The sequence below is a fragment of the Macrotis lagotis genome, chromosome 8 (assembly GCF_037893015.1).
Source record: "Macrotis lagotis isolate mMagLag1 chromosome 8, bilby.v1.9.chrom.fasta, whole genome shotgun sequence".
NCBI lineage: Eukaryota > Metazoa > Chordata > Mammalia > Peramelemorphia > Peramelidae > Macrotis > Macrotis lagotis.
The window spans coordinates 171,484,364-171,506,844 of record NC_133665.1 but is presented as its reverse complement, the minus strand read 5'-3'; the positions used below and the strand labels follow the sequence as shown (position 1 = coordinate 171,506,844).

The window sequence follows — 22,481 nt, the reverse complement described above, 5'->3', positions numbered from 1 at the left end:
AAACAATCCTACTGGGTTTGATTCTGTTACTGACCACTACTTGAGCCCAAACTGGGAGTCTTCTTCCCAGGATCCTGCCTTAGGGGAAATAAGGTTGGGGATGATCTTGCCAGCAAGAGAATATCACACACAGACATTTAAAAATGGAAGATGCACAGAGAGAAAATAAATAATGAAGAGGGAACAAATATAATTGAGTATAAATTCTGAACATGTAAGGCTGTATCAAAAAATCTGATTTAGGAGCAATTTATGCCAATTGGCAGGAACCTAAGAGTTGCCAGAAATGTTTCTGAATTAATTCTAAATTGGTATATGAATATCAAACTGGCTTAGCGCCATCAGAGAAAACTGATCATGAGTCTTTAATCAAACCCAACTTCCAGCTTCTTTCATCTTTCCATTTTAAATACCACATTAAGATTGAAACATACCAAAGGACAAAACTTTTGGTCAGAAAAGACAAAAAAAGTAAGGTTAGCAAGATCTACAATTGAAGGAGCTTGATAACCTTGTGTTTGGGGGAAATTTAGGCATATACCGACCCATGGTAGGGCACTGTGGGCACTTGGAGAATGTGTCCGACAAATCATGCTATAAAAAGAGAAGAGTGGCTTCTGTTTTCCAGATGTTTCCTATCAATAAACCATGTCATATATGTGACGTTTCTGTTGCATGTGGGAGAGGGACAAACATTTAGGCAAACACAGATCTGCCTTCTAAATAGTGACACAGACTCTGTGAACAAGGTCAGTGAACATCACTTGGCTCAACGGCACCTTATGCCCATGTTGGTCCCTGCCAATAACCACTTCCAAGTGCCTGAAATTCTGATCATGCATATTCATCAGAGATTTATTTGATAAACAGATCTTGAATATTCATCTGCATACCGTATATATGGATGACTAAATTCGCAAATGTTAGAGAATGTTTCTGAAACCAGCAGACTAGGGGAGAGGATATTTGTGAAGTTTTCCCCTGTACTTGATAGATGTTAAAAAAAAATCTCCTTCCCTCCCCCTTCCCCCCCTTTTTTTACCTCTTGGCCCATTTCCATACTGCAAAGTTTTGTTGATTGGGCCTTGGCATCAACCATAACATTAAACATGGTGCATATTGACTGTGGGACTCGGAAATCTGTCGATCGGCTGGTTTTTTGCAGCTTAACTTCAAATGCAATCCTGGTTCTATTAAAACAAAGTAGGGAAAGATCACTTCAATGTTAAGACTGTAACAGGTGGAGGAGACATTTTAAGGGAGGGCAGAGAAATAAAAAACCAAATACAGTAATCAGTAGTAATCTACAGTGATTTCAGATGGGTGTTGATGAATTTCCAGATCCAAGATGGCCATATGGATAGGTTCTGGTCAAGGAAGCTGATTTGCTACTAGCCTCTATGGAACATGCCACAGACATAGTAATAGTCAGAGATGGTATAAGTTGGAATATAATGCCTACTGAGTCTGAATGCCCAAAGTCAGCTTTGACTAATTCACAAAGAGTTTTGATGGTGCTTGGAGTGTGTAGCACATTAAATCAACCAAAACCTATAGTGCTCCTCAATAGGTATGCAGAGTTATCTGCTCTCTTGGTTGCCTTTCCACAAGTATTGGTATACTATCATGTACCAGAAGTATGCCAAGGGGGAAGGGCATTTATCAGGGACCTCAAATCAACATAACTGTGGACCATTGCCCCAACCAAAGTTTTCCCCTTTTCCCCTTTTCCCCCTTCAGTTGCACACAGACCATCTCTTGTTTTGATTAACTAGCTGGGGGAAACAAAAAGAATGGAAATGCCCAGGTATCTTCCTGGGGAAAAAAATACACCTACTCCTTTTTCAGCTAGATGAATCTATTGTACTGGTCTCCCTACTAGGCTAATAGAGACTGTCTTAATTTCAGATAAGATCCTTCCTTCCTTGATAGTTCACCTGAAACTTGATGGATTAATTGTCATACGTTAATACCCATAAGTACAGAAAAATGAAGTCATTAACTAATCCATGTTAAAATTATATATATACATATATATGTATATATAATATCTTTCAGATTGGCAACTACCTTGTATATTTTACTTCTTTTTCCAGTGAAAGATTTAAGAGCAATTTCTAATCTTCCTATTCATTTGATAGGGAAAAGCAAAACCACAATAACCTTATTCAGTTGCCTTCTTACCCCTACTTTAAAATTTTGTAATGCGCATCTTAATTCAGAGTCAATCAGTAATGCAATAGAATCTTATTGTAACAAGACTATAGGAGCCAGGCATGTTCCATTTGTCCCCAATGGACTATTCGTCAATATAGCAAGAAAAATCTTGATGGTATCTGCCTTGGCAGCAGTCTAGGGGTGAGTCCCACCATTTGGGATGACTGTGATAAAAGGGAATTCTTCCATATTTAAAAAAGTATCAGGAAATAAAAGGATCCATCAAATTCCATTCTATAAGAATAATAATGATACTAATAAAGTTAATGTCACTTAATCTCTATGGACCACAGTTTCTTCATCTATAAAATGGGACTGATTTACCAAAAGAGGTGTAAAGAAATATACAAAGGTTACAATTTTTTGTTTGCATTATTATAGCATATTTTTTCATTATTACTTATCACTTAATATTATTACTTAATATTACTATTTATTATTATGTAATAATAATAATAAATGACAGACATCATGTAACCTGCCACAGAAATCTTAACAACTATGGGGCAACAAAAATTAATATTATTCTGATAGAGGAAAGGATGATGAACATACACAGCAGGACCTTATAGTCCTAATGTAAGTTGAAGCATAATTTTATGATCAGAACTTATATTCTTTAGACAAAAACATATTTTTTTTAGCTTTTTGCAAGGCAATGGGGTTAAGTGGCTTGCCCAAGGCCACATAGCTATGTAATTATTAAGTGTCTGAGGCCAGATTTGGATTCAGGTACTCCTGACTCCAGGGCAGGTGCTCTATCCACTGTACTACCTAGCCACCCCTCAAAAATATATTTTTAAAAAGAATCATCCATAGATTACACACAATGCATGTTAAAAATCAAACATGTCTTATCTTCTTTTCTTTGCACAGAATTCATTTTGCATTAAACAAAAATATATTTTATTTTTTGTGTCATGAACAACAATAGCATTTTATGGTTAAAAAATTTCCAAATAGACTTTTCAAGTGAGGTTACTAAGGCTCATGTTATAGTTAGAAAGCAAAGAAAGATATGGAAAGGAATGATCTTTTAATTCCCATTCTATTAACTGTGTCTCATTTATTTCCACAGGTGAATTGACCCCCCCCCCGTATTAAGTTCAAGGATTGTTGGGGGGGGGGGTGGAAAGATGTGCCGGCATGAATACAAAGTCTTTGAATAGAATTAGAAGTGAAAGGACTGAACAGATGACTGCTTTTACCTATAACAGACTGCAAGGCCAACCACTGTATGAGTATGTCATGAAACTGAAGTTTCAATAAAACCTAGACATTCCGCATTCTTCCTCATCATTCTCTTAGTATATTGGAAAGTTGCCATTTTCCTTTTACTACTTCAAGATTCCATATCTGGTATATTGGTTCATTCCATATCTGGTATGTTTGTTCACAGGACACAGACTCATTCCAAGTCCATAGCATGGGCTCCAATGTTAAGATTCCTGAGGCTAAGGATATAGGTTTTGCTAACACCATTCATATGACTTTTGTGCAGCTCAAGGTATCTCTTAGAGACTCCTGAGTATATTTTCTCAATTTTTGTATTCTAAGATTTGAGCTTGGGCATCTGAATTGGGAGAATCTATCAAGGAATCATTTATTCTGGAATAACTGAATGAAAATTTGTGAAATAGGCAAATGTCATTTCTTACCACCCATCTGCTTTTAACCCTTTCACAGCTTTTTCTAAGGCTGACAAGTCAACTAGTTCTCATGTTGTGTACAGTGTTTTCTCATTTTTTGCCCTTCCCTTCCTTCCCTTATGTCTATTAAAACGAACCTGATGATTGTGCAAATCTGACTGGGTTATCCTTTTATGGGAGTTTTTCTGGAGAGCAGTAACTATAATAGTAATGGAACACTTGGCCAACTTGATTGGTGGAGACATAAATTTGTGGGAAATTAGTGAGGCCTTTCAGTAGAGCAGTTCTGCCATTCTGTTTATGTTCAGGGTCTACCTTTTTATTTTTATCATTTTTTGATAGGCATGAGGAAAGGAATCTGAGAAATGTACTTATGGTCACTTCTGGATATATAGGAAATAGAATTTAAAATTTTTTCATTGAGGTTTGACTGAATGGGTTACCTTTGAATGCAGAGAGAAATGATAGCCTAGAGAATCCTAGACTTGAACCTTGAAGTAGCAGCATCAAAATGACTCCCAGACCAGCTATTGCCATGGCAATAATCTGCTTCCTTCTTATTCCTAGACTACCCTCATTCTTCTTCAATTACAGGCCCTTGAACTTCTTTTGTTCCTCAAAACAAGAGATGATGGGGACATAAATTGCCAGCTTCCTCATCCCAACAAGTGCAGCTGATTTGCCATAGCCCATCTTAAGGGACATGGAATTGCTCACAATTTTTTTCCACCAATAAGATTAAAAAAAAGAAATAGCATTCATATTTTGGAGTAACCCCTGCAAATTCTGCATAAGATTGGGTCTAGCAGCACTTTGGCTATGATTTTCTATTGATAGTAATTTTATGACATTTCTGCATTCACCACCTTCCTTGATCCCCTAATTTTCATCACAATTGGCATGGAAGTTCCTTCTCTCTCTAACAAAAAAGTATTTGTGTACTCAGGTGATGAAATAGGTGCTTCATGGGCAAACAATATTTATTCAAGAAACTATTCTTTCTCTTTGGTAAAGAAATTTATGTTTACCAAGAATAGCTGTAACATGGAAATGATGAATTTAGAATGTGCTCAAAATAGAATCCTTCAATGATATAGGAACAATAGAAATTAGAATATAGTTAATAAGAAATAATTCTTCCTTCCTTCCTTCCTTCCTTCCTTCCTTCCTTCCTTCCTTCCTTCCTTCCTTCCTTCTCTCTCTCTCTCTCTCTCTCTCTCTCTCTCTCTCTCTCTCTCTCTCTCTCTCTTCCTCTCTCTTTGACTGTCTCTGTCTCTCCATCTCTGTCTCTCTCTTTCTTTCTTTCATTGAGATACCTTCTTGACGAACAGTCATTTGAGTGATGGTCCTCAGAACCTCTCAAAGGGCAAAATGCAGTTGGGTGCCACAGAAAACATAATTATTATTATATACATAATTATTACCTGCTTATTGACTTAACTAGACTTAACTGGGTAACCATGGCTCATGGGAAATAGATGGTCTCTTGGTAGTTACTGCATTGTGAGCATGATCCAAAGGCCAGATGTCATTTGGGTAGCCCTGCTTCATTTTTATCTCCAGCCTACCTCATCAGACTCTCTACCTAGTCATCCAGTAAAGTCAAGGGGCTGGCCAGAAGCCGGGAAACCCCCAGGCTCACCTTTTCACACAGGACTCGATCATATCACTTGCCATCAGTTTCAGACGTTGTTCCAGGTGTTTTCCAAACTCCTCCTCAGGCCAGTGCAAATCCCTAATGAAAGTCTGCAGAGCATCAAGTTTCCAGAAGAGATCTTCAGAGGTGCCTGATCCATTACTGGCAGGATAGAATGAAAGCAAAAGTGATCACGTACTCCTCGCTTTGAGAAACCCGATCACGGCCACAACTGTGCTGGGGGCAAACAGTGGTTCTAACATACAAAACACGGTGGCAGGGTGGGGGGGGATTTCCACCAGCAGGATTTTGAGTTTTACCATACATGGACCTAGTCATCTGGGTTAATCAAATCATTCCAGACCAATAAGAAGATAAAGTGATATATGCCTTCAAATATTGACTAGGGGAGAGGTGTATGGTAAAAATCAGCCTTCTTTCAATAACCACATTAACATATGTGATGATTCACATGAAGGCTACATGTTGAGATAGAAAAATCTCGTTCAATAATAACTACATGTCAGCATCATGCAGTTATCCAGAGTCAGAGCATCATGCATTTCCTCCGCTCCCCTCCCAACCGGAGGGCTCTTGGAGATCTCAGATTGCCAGGTAAAGGACAGTGCTAACAAGTGGTGAGCGAGGACATGCTTTGTCTCTTGAGGGGCTGGGGTGAACCAGTTGACCCTGGGTCCACTGAGATATCTTGAATCCAAGATCTCAGCTTTTTTTTTTTTTTTAACTCAGATTATTCTCAGATCAGCCTATTGCAAAGGCAACTTGAGGACTGGGAGCTTGGAAGCTAATGGACTATTTGCAAATGCTTTGGACCAGTGCTAAGACCTGAGCCCTTCCACTGGCTCATGGCCTTGACCCACTCCCCTGTACTGACGGAGCCATCAGTCTCCATATGGTTCTTTACAATAGCATCTACAAAACGTTCACCTGGGGAAGAAAACTCGGGATTTGGATGTTCTTGAGTGGGTACAAAGAAAATGCTCCACATTTCACCCTTTTGCCATTCTCTGCTTCAGCCTCTCTCTTGTAGCAAGGACAGTGGGAGCTCTGAGAGATGCAACCCCCCCTCCTCGCATACCACGAATGCTAACACAGTAATTTATAAGATGTCCAACACACCATGCATTACCATTTGTTCTGACATCGTCTATAGAAACAGATGAGAGCGAGTGTTTCTATTGTAACAGATGTCAGCTGCATTGAATTAATGCTTCAGAGGGAAATACAACTGATGCATAAATGCATACATGGCTACTGCAAAGGGAGGGAGCCAAACTCCCAACATGCCAAGGGGAACCTTGGACCCTGGACTGACAAAAGGGATGTTCTCAAAGACAAACCAGCTGGGAATCCGTCACTAGAGGTTTCTCTAGACACAGAGGAGAAGGTAACGTGGAAACATGTCCTTGGAATGAAAAGTGATCAGAGGAAACTGAAATCATGAAAAGATATAGAATCAGACATTTCCTGGTGGGAGATTATGAAATGAGGCCTCCTTTTTTTTTTTAATGTGAAGGAATTAGCTGTGTGTGGAAGTTCAGCCTTTCCCTCTCCTATGCTTGGAAAACACCCCACAACTTTGACTAGTCTAAGCCCCGTTTTGGAACTGCATGGTTGTATGTTTTAAATCATTAAGTACATATGAATGCAATGATTGGTATTTATTACAACAACATTTTGACACCCATCTGGTTTCATAGTTTCAGAAAATTTCTTCTAGGGTTTTTTTCTTTTGAAGAGCTTATTATTAAGTTTTGACATGAGGAAAAGAATATTTTCTTTTTATTTTTGAGATAAACTGTTAATGTTAAGGCAATAGCACCAAAATTATTTTGATTGCTTAGCAGTTCCCAAAATGTGTTCCCACTCATGCCTTAATTAATTGAACAGAGACCATTATCTGCTTTATTATCATGTCTTGATTCATATCTTTTCAAAAAAAACCAATGTCACAGAGCATGCACAGAGGGAAGAAGTAAAAGCTTTCAAGTATTTTTAATTTTTGTAACAGATACTGCCTAAGCTAACTTTTAACACTGTCATCTTAGCATGGATATGACTTGGGTTTCTTTCATGGTTTTATTTCCAAGAAAAGTTTTGGGAGATTTTTAGTTGTTTTTTTTCCCTAAAGATAATCAGACACATTGATCATATCATTCCACTGTGAACTCATCCAGATTAAATTTTTTTTCCCTTAAGGTTTGGCTTTAAAAAAGACTCCAAGTATAGATTTAACTGACATGCCTTGTTCTTTACTTAGCCCGTTACAAACAAAGCAAAGGAAAACAAAACAAAAACAAAACAAAACAAAACAAAACCCAAACTAGTACAGGGCTACCTTGATGAATGTGATTTTGAGTTATCAAATAGCACTGTCCTTTGGAAGCCATTTTTATTCCTTTGATTAAAATGTTTCCCTTTGAAAATGTGCCAGTTTTTTCTTTCAAAGAAAAGCTCATTGGGTCTATAATTAGCAGTAGTATAAGAAGTATCAAAGCAGGGTAGAGAATGGTTCAGCCTTATTTCACCCATTAAATCATACACATGGTTCTAATTTCAATTCCACGGGATAGAGTTTGGGAGGACTGAATCTCTATCTTGCTAGGGGAAAAAAAAGATGAACAGATTCATTTCCAAAACTGGAAGGTGTACTTATAAAAGTCTTTCTAGAAACGTCTTTCTAGAAAGACTGCCTGATCACATGAGTACCTATGCCAAAGAGAATAACCATTTCTTTCTTTCTTTTTTTTTTGGCAAGGCAATGGGTTAAGTGACTTGCCCAAGGTCACACAGCTAGGTAATTATTAAGTATCTGAGATCAGCTTTGAACTCAGGTCTTACTGAATCCAGAGCTGGTACTCTATCCAGTGCATCACCTAACTGCCCCTAGAGAATAACCATTGCTAATACTTTTTGGGAAGGGAATTATAAAGTGAGGTCTCCCAAATAGCAATGCCCATAAGTTTCTAGATAATTTAAATGATGACTTCTTCATTGTTGATAATCATTATTAACTATTAGCCATTTGTGAATACTCTACTAACTAGCAATTCTAGGGATTCTGGATATCAGTGGCCTGGGTCTTTCCATCAAGATTGAGACTGTAACCTCTCTGCATTTTGGGAAGCTGTTTTATGATCAAACTTAATGGATTATGGATTCTTAAATATTTTTATAGAATTTGACCATTAGCAAGAATGACTTACTCAGAAGAGTTTATTATCATTCTGAAACATGCTTCCCAATTATGAGAGTGCCTAAGAATCACAAAGACATCAGGAAGGTAATGGTTCACTATATTGGAACTGCAATTGGTCCAAACCTATGGACCAAACCACCAAAAAGTTCTCTTGTGCCTTCCATACAAACATTTCCATGTGCTCATATCACCTGCATTGGTTAAAAAGCAAACAAACAGAATTCTATTGTAAAAGACTAGAAGTAAAAGTCAGTTCCTCAAGCTTTCAGTGGGCGTAAGACAAATTGTTAGTGCTGAATATAGAAAACTCCTTACAAACACCAAGCATGCCAGAAATAAACAATATTGTCTCTGTATGATCAGCAAAATATGTCTAATTATCTGTCTCCATCTCTGTTTCGAAATTACATAGGATGCATAGAAATAAACAATACATATCCATGCCAAGATCACTTAAATTTAAATTAGAGCTAATGTGGACTGAATACACACTCAGCATCATAGATAGCAGCCATCCATGACGGTGCCGAAAAAGTAGGCATTTGTGGGATGCCTAGAGGAATGTTAACTGGTAGATTGGGTACTTTGGGTAGATTCACATTGGGTAGATTCACATTGGGTAGGGTACTGGTTAAACTCCTGTGGAAGAAACAGACAGAAAGAAAAAAATACCATCACAATGACAATGTAGATGTGGCAGAAGCACGAGAGAACTGTAACTCAATTGGTTAAGTCGACAAGAAGACAAGGGTGAGCAACACACATAAACACATCAGAGAGCAAGATGCCACAGGTACAGGAAACTTCCCTGGGGCTTAGTGCTCAGAAGCAGACGGCAAAAACATTGACTGACAAAAAAATGAGTCAAAATTGGAAGGGTGCTTATTGACACCCACATACAATGATCACATACTTCCCTTGCCTTTTAGGAATTGGCTTTTGCTTCTAGATCTTGACAATGATGGTCTAAAACCTGATGGGTACCAAATATGCTTAGTGCAGTGGGAAAGGTGCTGGCTTTGGAGTCTGGAGACCTTGCTTGAAATGCTACATCTTACAGTATGACCTTGGGCAAGTCAGTTGTCTTCATCTAGCTCTTAATTTTCTTATTTGTGAAATGAGGGTGTTGGACTAGGTGGCCCTTAAGGTTCTTTCTAGCTCAAAATAATGATCCTATTTTAGAAGGATGTAACTGTTATAACCAACTTGAACCTCAGCTGATGATTTCAAAATTACTAGAATTAATAAGGATATTGAAACAATTTAAGAGACAGAGTTGCATAGTGAGCCATCCTTGAAATCAGGAAAACTTGAGCTCATGTCTCACTTGAGTTCACTTACTTCACTTCTTAGTAGCACCTATCAATGGCTAAGGCTCTACTTGGCAGAACAGGTGATAATCTGCATTGGTAGAAAGCATTCCTCACCAGGAGCTCCCAGTGGCAATTAAATCATTGATTAAGTAAAAAAAGAAACCATTTCATCTTCTTGCTTTTTTGCATGAAAAAGTTGTCCACAGTTATTTAGCTTTTGAGATAGACTAATTACTCAGGAAAATATGCTCTTGAAACTAATGGCAACAGATAACAACATACTGTTCACCTGCATCAATGTTTGAGGGAGGGTGGAGACCTTAAAAATGACGGGCAGGAATTGAAAGCTACAATTGCTATCTTCATAGGCTAGCAGTGAGGTCAGAGAAAAAGGAAAAAGATTTAAGAAATACTAAGTAAAAAAAGGTAACCTTTGTTTAATGTTACAAAGACCAAAAAAAAATGAAAATATCTTCTTTGAGTTTAATTTTATTCAACTCAAAGTGGATAAAAATGTGTGGGATTGGAAATTAAAGTATTAACATAAAGGGATTTTTTAAAATACCAAGTTAAGTCCTTTGTTTCAAATGGATTTAAACTTAGATCAGTTCAGAATTTGTTTCTTTCTCCAGTTAAGATTGGATCAGTTGGTGGATGGTTTTTTATTGTCAAAGGAGGAACCAACAATAAGAACAAAAGAAGTCTATCTTTCTTTTAATGGGTGGGTGAGTGGGTGTTGGTATAGGGGGTAGAGTGGTATGTTATACAATACTATAGGACTGGCAAAATTATCTAATCTATATGAACATTTCTATGGAACCTAATTTAGCCAGGCAAAAGCCAGAGCCAAGACTGCATCTGAGGAAGAGCCCAAACAGGGCTGACAGCCCTTTGGCAAAGCATCGGGGCTTTCTTTTCAGTTCTCCTCAAGAAGATGGTGTACCTTGCCAAGCCAGCTCTGCCTTAGGCAGGCTGTGCACTGCAAGCTAAGACTCCTGGAAGAGTCACGACCGACTCTGGGCTGACTTGGCAGGATTCCCAACTATCACAGGCTCTTTAGGTCCACTTGCAGATCTCCTAGGTGTCTGGATATTTGTTTTAATTTTGATTTTATTTCAATAGTTTTCTTGTTACAGGAAAATTATAAACATGACTTTAGTCCTAGGATGCATAAAAGACAATAGTTTTTGTTTACAATGAATTAGATGAATTAGAGTTTTGTCCATTGTAATTCCCAGTATGGGGAAACCAATGGGCAATGGGAATTCTCTCTCTCTCTCTCTCTCTCTCTCTCTCTCTCTCTCTCTCTCTCATTGAGATTTGAGGGGGAGAATGACTAGTCAATAGAAAAATAATAATATGGGAACATGGTATTAGTTCTGGAGTCAGAAGACCTGAATTCAAATTTTGTCTCTGCCACCACCTTATTTGATCTTGGAAAAGACACTTTCCTCCCTGGGCATCAGTATCCTCAGCTGTAAGACAATGGGGAGGGGGGGGGGTCTAGATGACCTCTATAATCCTAAGAAGAGTACAAGGGAAGACATTTTTCCTGTTTTCCTGTTGTGTTGGTGAATTTATTTGTCTTTGTATTTGGTCCCTGATGGTTCCCAGACTTAAGCTCTACTCTAACCAAACCATCCACTATTTCCACTGAGACATGTGCCAGCCTATATAAGCAAATGTGATCATTAAGGGAGGCACGCAGTGCATAATGATGGAGGAATTAGCAAATCTTTAGAGATGGTAGCCTGGGAAGGTACAAATGTCAGAGCTGAGTAAATGAAAAGCAGCAAAGAATGAAGAACGGACAAATGTATGCAAACGCAACTTAATTTACACAGATTAGCTTGATGGTTGGTGCATAAGTCAGAAAAGAGCTTTGTTTTCCATTCTAAAATTCAAAAATAGACCTATTAACAAAACATACTGTATTAGTAAAATCTGACATTTGGAATGGAATACTGAGCTGTACTCACATGGAAACATTTCCTTTATACAACACATTATGATGCTAGACTTTTAAAAATGATAAAACATTATTGATTTATTTAGCAAAATAATGTACTGTATTAATAACATTCCTAATATTTGATCTGGATATTAATAGTATATCTTAATAAGTTAACAAATCTAAATAACGCACAATATTTTACTAATACTCATGTGGACAGGCAAGTCCTCTTTTTTGATGGCAAAATGCTTCTGTTTGACTATAAGTGAGTTTCTTCCCTTCTCTGATTCTCAGTTTTCTCCTCTGTGGAATGGGGGCAATATCCCTCTACTACTTCCCTCACAGGGTTGTTCTGAGGAAAATGCTTTGTAAAACCAGGTGCTATATAGAAATGGGAGTAACTGATCTTCCCTTAATCTGTTTATAGTATTATTTTTAGAAATCATTATTTAAAAAGAGTTCTCCAGATATTATGTAAAAATTATTTCCATCATGAATTTTCTTTAGTATCACAATTGGAAACCTCCAGATAATGCATGATTCTCATGGACAATTAAAGATACCAAACTTTTGCCTTGACTTCAGAATATACAAGTGAGAATAAGTAGGGACACATTAGTAAAATGAAAACTATTTGAAGGCTATTTTCCTTGCATTTGGCTTTCTAGTCCAATTGGCCTGTTTCCAGGCCCTAAGGCACACAATTTAATTTTCTGCCTCTGATTTCTTTCTTTCTTTTTGTTTTTTTATGTTTTGTTTTTTTAAAGGTGCTCCCTTTCTTCACCTCTCCCACTTAGAAAGATTCAGTTCAAGCTTTATCTATTTTCAGAGACTTTTTCTATTCCTCTTAGTATTAGTGATCTCCTGCACCCCTCCCCTAAACCCATGAGTTATTTTGTCTACTTCGTATCCTTATTGTTGAATTTGCCATTCATGTGTTCTCCCTCTAGCCATATGGGAGCTCCTTGAGAACAAGGGCTATCTCCCTTTTGAACCTGTAGTTGACGGCATAACCATACTCTGTCTAATAAATGCTCAATGCTTGGTTGATTCCCCACCCAGCATCTAAATCAGTGCTCTGAAAAGATTACACAATTTATACATATTTGCTGGCCTGTATGCCCACTCTATTTACCATGAAGATATCCTTGGGCTAGAGAATTGTGTTATAAATGATATTCTTGTAAGCATTCTTTGGTCCATTCAGCACAAAAGGACTTTTAAGTGGCTTTTCCTCCTATTGATACATAGATTATGATTTAATCAGGGAAGAGAGAATGTCTTTTCATTGTGAATAGCTATGAAGAATAAGTAATGTTGCAAGGATATGCTTTCAAGAAAATTAAAGCTTTTTTTCATGTTTTGGATAACCTGTCTCGCTCAGATCCTAACTCCCTTGAAGGCATGGACTCTGTCTTTTTATGAGGGTCTGTTCTCCCACACCATCCCCAGTTCTAAGCATAGTGTTTAGTTTATACTGGAGTCAAGAAATGAATATTCACATACAGAAATTTCTTGTCCCTCAAAATGTTTTTAAACTTGTTAGTTTAATAGAAACCCAATTTTTAAAAAAAGAAAACTAACAAAAATCATGATTTCCAAATTTCTTGAATAACGCATCTGCCTCCCATGCTTGGATTGTTTTTCTCTGTCTCTTAGAATCTTTAGCTCCCTTCAAAGCTTGGCTCAGACACTACCTCCTTTCCATATTCCCTTAATGCAAGAATTCTTAATCTTTTTTTGTACCATGGACAAATTGGACAGTCTCCTGGAGTCTGTGGACCTCTTCTTAGAATGTTTTTAAATGTGAAAAATAGAATACATAGGATTATTTAGGGAACCAATTATATTGAACTACAATGATCAAAAATATATTTTAACAAGTTCATAGAATCCAGGTTAAGAACCCCTGCCCTACTTATTAGTGTATTCCCACCCCCAAATTATTTTGTCTTTATTTTTTTTATTATCTTTGTCTCCTTGTCTCTTTATATGTTACCACTCTCCCTCCAGTGGAATGTCAGCTCCTTGAGGGCAGAGACAGTTTAATTTTTGTCTCTGAATTTCTAGTGACTAGCAGAGTACCTCACACATATTTAATCATTGCTTCTTAAATTGAATTGAATTAATTTTCAGTTATCCCAGGAGCTGAGGAAGTTGAGGAAAAAGGCTCCGAAAGGTGAGTCATCTCAGTACTAGTCATGTCCTGAGAGGAAATGGAATTAGCCTTTAATTAGATGGAGTTGGGAAGAATGACTCTACCTTATCACATAGCCATGCTGGGGATAGGGATTGTTGGAGGAAGCTTGGTACAAATCAAAAACAGAGAATTATTTTTGAGATATCTCCCCAGAAGGAAGATTCCAATTGAATGGAAAATATTAAGGATCTGCCCAAGCATTGGCCTTTAAAAAATGTAACCAAGAAGACATCAGACCCTTTCTTTTTCTTTTTTTCATTTTTTCATTATTTTTACACATTTGATGAGAATGGCCAATGCTTCCCTACCTGTCTGGAAGATATCCAGGCTCAAGACAGAGAAAGGAATAGGTTGCTTTTGTGTACTTTTCTACAACGGATCCACATCTTTCCAGTGTTGTGTGATTGACATCAATAGAATGGTTCAATGGCTAGTGTTTTTTAACTTCCCTTTCCCCATCCCCTCCCTCCAAAGTGACACATTTTTGATCAACCATTCAAAAATTATCCAGATAAATGAGGCATGAAACAAGGAAATATCTACTCACAGAGGTGAGTTCAAAGTTAAAATAAAAACAAGTCCCCCTCCCCCCCTCGAAGATGTTCTCCAAATACTTCTGGATGACTTAGGAAAAGAACACTGATTCTCAGGTCTGAGGATATCAGCTTAAATCTTCCCTTTGGTCCTGACTACCTGTAAGTTTTTGGACAGATCCCTGAACCTTCTTGAGCCCCAGGATCCACATGTGTCAAGTGAGAGGGGCTGACTAGGTCACCCTGGAAGTCCAAGCCATCTTGAGAACTGTGACTTTGTAAGAAATAATGTCATTGAGTCCTGGAACATTAATAAGCCTCCTCATTAAAATGTGTAATTGCCAAAAAAAAGTATAACCATTCACCCTAAAAAAATCCAATGGATGAATATCATGTGCAGTTGGATGGGTAGTCCATGATATTAATTCACCATATTCTCTCTCTCTCTCTCTCTCTCTCTCTCTCTCTCTCTCTCTCTCTTCAATTTTCCCCTTAATTCTTTCTTTTTTCTTCCTCTTTCTCTCTCCACCCTCTCTCCCTTTCCCCTTTTCTCCTCACTCCTCCTCATTGTTCTTCTTGTTTTTGTTCTGTCTCTTTCTTTCCTTGCCTTTCTTTCTTCTTTTCTCTTTCTCTCTCCGAGCTCAAAGGTGAACCAGAGACAATAAGCTGGGTCAAGAATTAAATAGGAAGAAGAGATTGATTGGATAGCAATTGAGAAATTGCTTAGTATTCAGCATTTTAGGATCCTCTGTTGAATCTTGCTATCAATGCTCATATTTAAAAAAATCCAAACCCTCAAACTCTCATTAATCTCTCAGTGATGCCCAATGGTTAGAATAATTGAAATTGCAAGAGTCTCAGAGGTCATATGTAAATATGTAAGATGAAGGTGAACTGAAATGTTCCTACAACCATTTGAGAAGTGTGCTAGAAGACATTTCTCCAGACATAGATGAATAGACAAAAAAGAAGAATGGTCAAGTAGAGGGAATGAGGAATTGTCCTTGTCTGTGCTCTTCCTTAACCCCCCCCCCCCCCCAAAGACAATCCTACCCTAGTTCAGGCACTTATCACTCTTGTTTCCACTATTTTGATAACTCCCAAATTGTTTCCCTGTTTCCCACATCTGCTGTCTAGTCTTCATTTTCAGAGCTTCTAAAACAGGAGTCTTATCTGACCTTACAAACTCTTTGTGTCCTCAAATAATTTTCCATTTGCTTTTCAGCATAAGCACATCTCCCTTTCTCCTCCCTGACAAGCATTGAAACCCCTAGAGCACATTCTGAGATGGACCAGTATCTAATACAATGTCTTGTATATAGTAGATGCTTAATGATCATTTGTAGAATTGAATTCATTGGAAGATTTATCTAATATAGAGGAGAGATCCTTTGGGATCTTTGCAGTTTCATTGGCTACCTTTGTAGCCTTTGTTCTAGACATCTATTTTCCCCTTATTTTCACTCCATCACTGATACCTTCTCTTTAGGCCAAATAGTAGTTAGATCACATCTATTATGTATATATGCAGCAGTTCATCTCACTGATCTTGTCCTTTAGTGCCATTGCTTGGGTACAGCACCCAGCCTTTCCTGTTGTCCTCTACTCTGAAGGTTTTAAACATTTTGTTTGGATTCTCTTAGGAGGATTCCAAGGAAGATATGGACAAGGATTCTACAGGATGAGAAAAATATGGAAGGATTACAATCTGTTCCAGTGAAGGGACTGTCCCCACTGGTGAGATTATTGAACTGCCTCAGTATCTTTGTGATGATTGACTTGACAATTCTGGGTCAAGTGAACTGAAGATGACTTTTGACTAAATCTCTTCACTTCTAAAAATCTAATTGGGAGAGGTGCTGGTTGTGAGAGAGACATTTGAGAGTAAAGTCAAGAGAAACATAATGTGTATCTGAACTTGTTGAGAAATTCATTTGTCCTCTGTTTTAGCCTCAAGATCAAAACATATACTGTATCAGCAGATGGGTGACTTTTGGCAGAACTGGCGTTGTGCATCATTTTGGGATAGAATGCTTACTTGGCTGTGCCAACTGTAAATGAGTGCCATGTATATGGAGGATTCTCGGCCTTAGAGTTGGAAGAGACCTTCAAGAGCATAAAGTGCAAAATCTTTGACAGATAGGGAAACTGAGGTCTAAAAAAGTGATAGAACTTTCCCTCAAGGTCACAAGATAGTAAATCACAGCATAACTCTTAAACAGAATATCAGTAGTAGTATTAATTTCAATCTCATGTTATTATAATCATTACTTTGTCTAAGAGATAGATAATAAGTTCTCTATAGGTTATTTCTCTTCATTCTAGTCCCAGCCCTGCCTCAGTTTCCTTATTTGTAAAATGTAAAATGTGTCCTTAACACTAAAACCTTATGCTAGTCTTCTTAGTACAGGACTCCTGAAAACAGACCTTCTACCTTATGAAGGAATGAAATAGTTGGGAGATTAGCTACATAAAGCCAAGAGCCTGAGAGTTGGAAGGGACCTTAATGCTTTTTGACCTGACTTGATTTCCATTACAGAGAGAGAGAGAGAGAGAGAGGGAGCAACTTCACTTGTCTCTGGCTAGTAAATAGGAGGTAGGGTACAAACCCAGATTTCCTGATTCTAAAGTTATTGCCTTAATCATAGGCAACTGAGGAAGAGAAATAGTTCTTAAATACCTAGATTTACAAATAGGAGACTTGAGATTATGGGCTCTACATGGAGAGATGGAAAGGGTTACAGACATCAACCTCATTTTATAGATGAGTAATTGAAGATCACAAAAAGATCAGAGCAGGATTTAAATTCAAGTGCTCCGATCCCAGATCTAAGGCATGTTCTGCTGTGTTCTCCTGAGTTTTGGTTCTCATAAAAAATTGTGCTTGAAAACGCAAAGTATTTTCTAGGCAACCTTCCATTTGAGCCTCAAAAAAAAAAAAACCCTTGAGAAATAGGTCTCACTTTATAGATGAGGAAACTAAGGGTGAGAGAGGTTCAGTGTCTTGCTCTTGGTCACATAGGTAGTAAGAGTTAGAGGCAAGATTTGGATAAAGGTCTTTTAGTTCCCCATCCATTATTTCTCATTCAACAATCACTTATCCTTAAGTGCCTATGATGTTCAGCACACTATCCTATGGGCTAGGAGAGTTGAAACATTTGGAGAAAATACAATCCCAGGAAACTCAATGTTGAGGGTGGGGTCATATCTACTATGGAATAATTTCTGGATGGTTGGCAAGTCATGATATTTTAGTCTGATACTACCCATCAAGATTCAAAATCCAGATTATCAGCTATTTGGTTTCTTTCATTGCCCAGCAAATCTTTCAAAGGAAATGGAAAGAGGGACACTGTCTGAAATTCTCTAAGAGAGGAAATAATTGGCTATGTCATTCAATTCCCCTTTCTATCACAGGTACAAATTATGAAATGTCAGAGACAGGAAGCCGCTTTATTGTGTTATAATGAAATCAATATGTTAGCATTTGCATATCATAGAATCATAGAAAACTTCTCTTTAAAAGACTGATAAGAAAGAGATGTTTTACCAATTTTTTAAGGAATGAGGTTAAAATATACATTCATAAAGCAGAAACTTACAAAGAAGAAAATAGAAGGAGAAGCAGAAAGAAAAGAGACAGAATTAGAGACAGAGAGAGAAAGAAAAAGAGACAGAGACAAAGAGAGATGGGCAGGTAGAAAGAGAAATCATGAGAGAGAGAGAGAGAGAGAGAAAATGAGAGTTAGACAGTTGGATGGTAGAGTCGAATAATTCAGAAAATCAAACCTATTTACTTGTTTCTTATTTTAGAATAAGCATAATGAAGGGCATACAGATTCTTTACTGGAGGAAAAGCACACCCACAACTCATACACCAAAAAATCAAATGATGTCCCCATTCCCAAATAAAACCCCCAAACAAATGGATAAAATTTGTTTCCATTAAAAACTCTGCAGCAAATCACAGAGGGGATTAATAACACACCTTCAATTTTGTTCATGTGGTGTCTAAAGTTGAGACAAACATTCCTAGAGATACCCCTACATTTCTGAGAATGGTTCACATTTTGGATTTAATTTTGTTCAGTGCTATAAAGTTGCTCCCTCTCATCCATATTTTGTTCATGAACCAGAGGTTTAGCCTCTGTGGCTGTCCAAATCTTATGACGTCATGTCATCTTAAATTCAGTTTGTTTTCTAGTCGTTATTTTCAGGTCTCTCCCTCTCCCCCCACTTGCAGGGAGCCTACAGAAGACAGCTGTAACCACCAACCAGATCTCTATGAGAAAGTGTTTTATGTCTCCTACCTAAGGTCTCATTTTGCTGTCTGTAAGGGATATTCACTTCTAAAATTGTCAGGGCACCCCTGCTACTAGAGTTGATTTCTCATTTGCAAAACTTAAATCTTAATTTGCAAGAACCACACCTCTACTTACAAAGAGAGGACGGAGAAAAAGGGTTTCAATTTCCAACTTTACTGAGGCAAAGGTTGAGAATATTTAGAACTTTGAAGCAATCACAATTTTCACCCTCCCCCAAAATTAGTGGCTACAACTGATATATTTGCATGTGTTTATCATCAGTCCCCTCCAAAATTAAACTCAAGTTAAGTGAATGATTATGTGTTACGCAGAGCTATTTATAAAATGGTGATCGTACCCATTTTAACTTTTTTCCACTTTAAAGAAAATTTTTGGAAACAAAATAAGACTTGACTTAAATGAAAAAAAAATACATTCAAAACCCATCATTTTCCACCATTTTAAAAGCCAGGGCCACATTAAGAGGGAGCTACACATCTGAATATATTAACTTGCTAATATTTTCCTTTGGTATCTGCACACAGCTTACTGCTACCAGGCTATCTAAGTGGGATGACCTGGTGCATCCTTATAGTCTTGATGGAAGTGAGCATGCTGATTTTGTTTTGATTTCAATGTAAATCCTATCCAAGAAGCTTTGTAGGACCTTGTTTTCAAAGATGATAAAGTAGCTTGCTGATAAGGCTACTCCCTGGGAAAGATCTCTTGTGAATACCGGAAACATTCAGTTCTCAAGTGCTTGGAATGGCCCAATGTGTTCCACTAAGATTTCTCTTTGAACTTTAAGCCCATTCAAGATGAAGTCCCGCCAGAGAATTTTGACACGATTTATTCAACAAACCAGAATATAACTATCATGAATGCCAAGGAGAGGAGCAAAAAAATCCAAACTTACTGCAGGCATTACTTGGGTTCTAAACCCACAAAAGGAAATGACATCAGGGATCCCAAGTTTCTTAAAAGGATTGTCTATGTGGGTCAGACTGGGAGCTTTGAACCAGATCAATTCTCCTCCTACCCCTCCCTCCCACCCTCTACCATCAAATATCTAAGAGCCACACATGGGAAAGTATATATATATATATATATATATATATATATATATATATATATATATATATATATATGTATATATCTGTACCTACAATCAAATTGGCCTTCAAGATCAGCCAGTAGGTCATGATGGACCAATTGTAGATCTTCCACTGTATAACAATATGATATTAAAGGAAAATTTAAAAAAAAATTTAAAGCATCACTTTTTGTGGCCAAATCTACAGTAAAACAAATTCAAAAAATAATTTGATTTCACGAGCCCTTGGAAACCAGCTCATTGGACCACAGGAACTTAAAGTGAACATGGTAATAGAAATAACCTGAGGCTTTTAATTCTGGTTGGAGTGATAATATAATAAATATATTACAGGGCTAATTCAGCTCTGCATGACTCTCCATCCATTTGCACCCAAACTCTGAGATATAAAGGAGATATCCTTACTTTACTGGCTCCCACGATTCCCGTTCAAAGCCCCTGTGAATTGATTGTGCAATTGATGACTCCATCAGATCGACATATCTAACCACAAGTGGGGCAAACAGGTCCTGCAGGTGTTTGTGAAATTTCCCATTGCACAAGTTATCTAGAATAGACAAATAAAAGTGGAGTGAGAACCCATCTTCATTCTAACCACCTACAGACTTTGAGCAGAGGCATTGTCTCATACAATAAACATGCTGCCGATAGGGAAGCCAAAAAGAAAAGGGAAAAAAACACACACACACAAAACAAAACATAAGAACGGCCTTGGAACTCATCCTTAAATCTGTTTGGAAGGAAGATTGAATTTTTTAAAAATCTTACCCATTTGTGTAGCCCTTTGAAAAAGAAAAACAGTCATGTTCCTTTAAAACAACAACAACAAAATCCCACACCATTTCTCATGTTTTCCTTGCTTATCTCTTCCTCCTCAACCCCCCCCAACATTCCCAAGGAGAAGGAACATCCTGTACGCCTCCATTTCTGCCCCCACCCCCAACTCATAGAGTATGGACTTTCAATGCTAGAAGTTCCTTTTTCCTTTAGAAGACAGATATGTTTTGATGAAAAACATCAAATGAAAAAATGTAAAATTAGTTACCTTGCTTAGGGGCAAGCAAATGCACTCACACAAACATATCTATCCCTCACACAATACTTGAATCTATCATTTAGAGTCATCTTCTAACTGAATTCTATGGACACCTGTGCATGATAGAATTATTGGAGACTGGAGGGGACTTCTTTGGTAGTCTAGCCCCTCATTTTTTAGGTGAGGAAACAGAGACCCAAGAAGGTTAAATGACTTCCCCAATGTCCCACTAGCAAGCATCAGAGGCAGTATTTGAACCCAGATCCCTAGAATCTAGAGTCAATGTGTTTCCACTCTACCAGAGTAGTCCCACAAGCACTTGTACAAAGCCATAGGTTACCCTAACCCATCTGCTACTTCTCTCTTCTCATCTACTTAGAAAAAACAGAATTATAGAAGATGATACATACAATCACTACGTAGGAAGTCATTGAGCAGTTGAAACAGTGGGAAGCTGTCCCATGAATCCGGGGGCTGCACCTCCAAGGCGGCATCCATGTCCACGGCAAACAAGGCCAGGAATGTCTCGGCATGCTCCACCATTAAGTCTGACCACCATGCAAAGGCCTTGAAGTTAGGTAGAAGAAAAATAGGTAGAGAAATTGTTAGCCTCCTCCTTTACCCGAGGCCCCCCAAATGCAAGCCTTTAGCTGCTCAAGTCTAAATGGGCATCCAAAGGGGTCACTAATTTTATTGTAAAGAGAACAGCTTTCCTTCAAAATCCAGTTGGGTAACAGAGCAGAGCACAAAGACAACACCTGTCTTTATTTGAGGAAAGTCTTGGAGGGTCAAGACTATTGGGGCAGGCAGGGGTTGTAGTGGAGGGGATGGCAGACAGAACTTCTGTTCAATTTACAATAATGCTACAAATTCTGAGTCATGCTACTGACCAGTGTACTTGGCTAGATCTTGTTCGTGAGTATCAAAATTCGGGAGTTTCTTCACTGTGTTTATGGGTTTTCTGCTAATTTGAAATTTTGAAATAATTAAGCTTCTATGATGTCTAAAGTTTGTCTACAGTCTCACGCAAACTCATTTACTCACATTTCTCCACTGATCGGAACTATTTCTCTTATTCCACATAGAATAAACACCAAGCCATGTAAATCTACTGTTGTCAATATTTACATTCGATTTTGGGTCTTTAAAATGTCTTTAAGTAGTTGGGGTGGGTGGGTGGGGGGAGAAGGGAGTGTCTTCAATTTCCTATCTGTTACATAGATACAACAGGCTAAAGTTGAGAAACATGGAGAGATTAGGACTTACTTTTCTTAAGGGTGGGAGGTTAGGGGTGGGAAACACATG

At 37.9% G+C, this 22,481-nt stretch overlaps 1 protein-coding gene across 1 annotated transcript in view; it reads right to left on the bottom strand.

The window, feature by feature from the left end:
• The window catches only part of CADPS (calcium dependent secretion activator), a 557,039-nt gene that overhangs the window by 100,450 nt on the left and 434,108 nt on the right, over positions 1 to 22,481 (bottom strand). Inside the window, 5 exon segments of the mRNA XM_074198830.1 lie at positions 1,043 to 1,190; positions 5,509 to 5,664; positions 9,215 to 9,361; positions 20,546 to 20,687; positions 21,587 to 21,743. Coding sequence (XP_074054931.1) covers positions 1,043 to 1,190; positions 5,509 to 5,664; positions 9,215 to 9,361; positions 20,546 to 20,687; positions 21,587 to 21,743 — 750 coding nt within the window.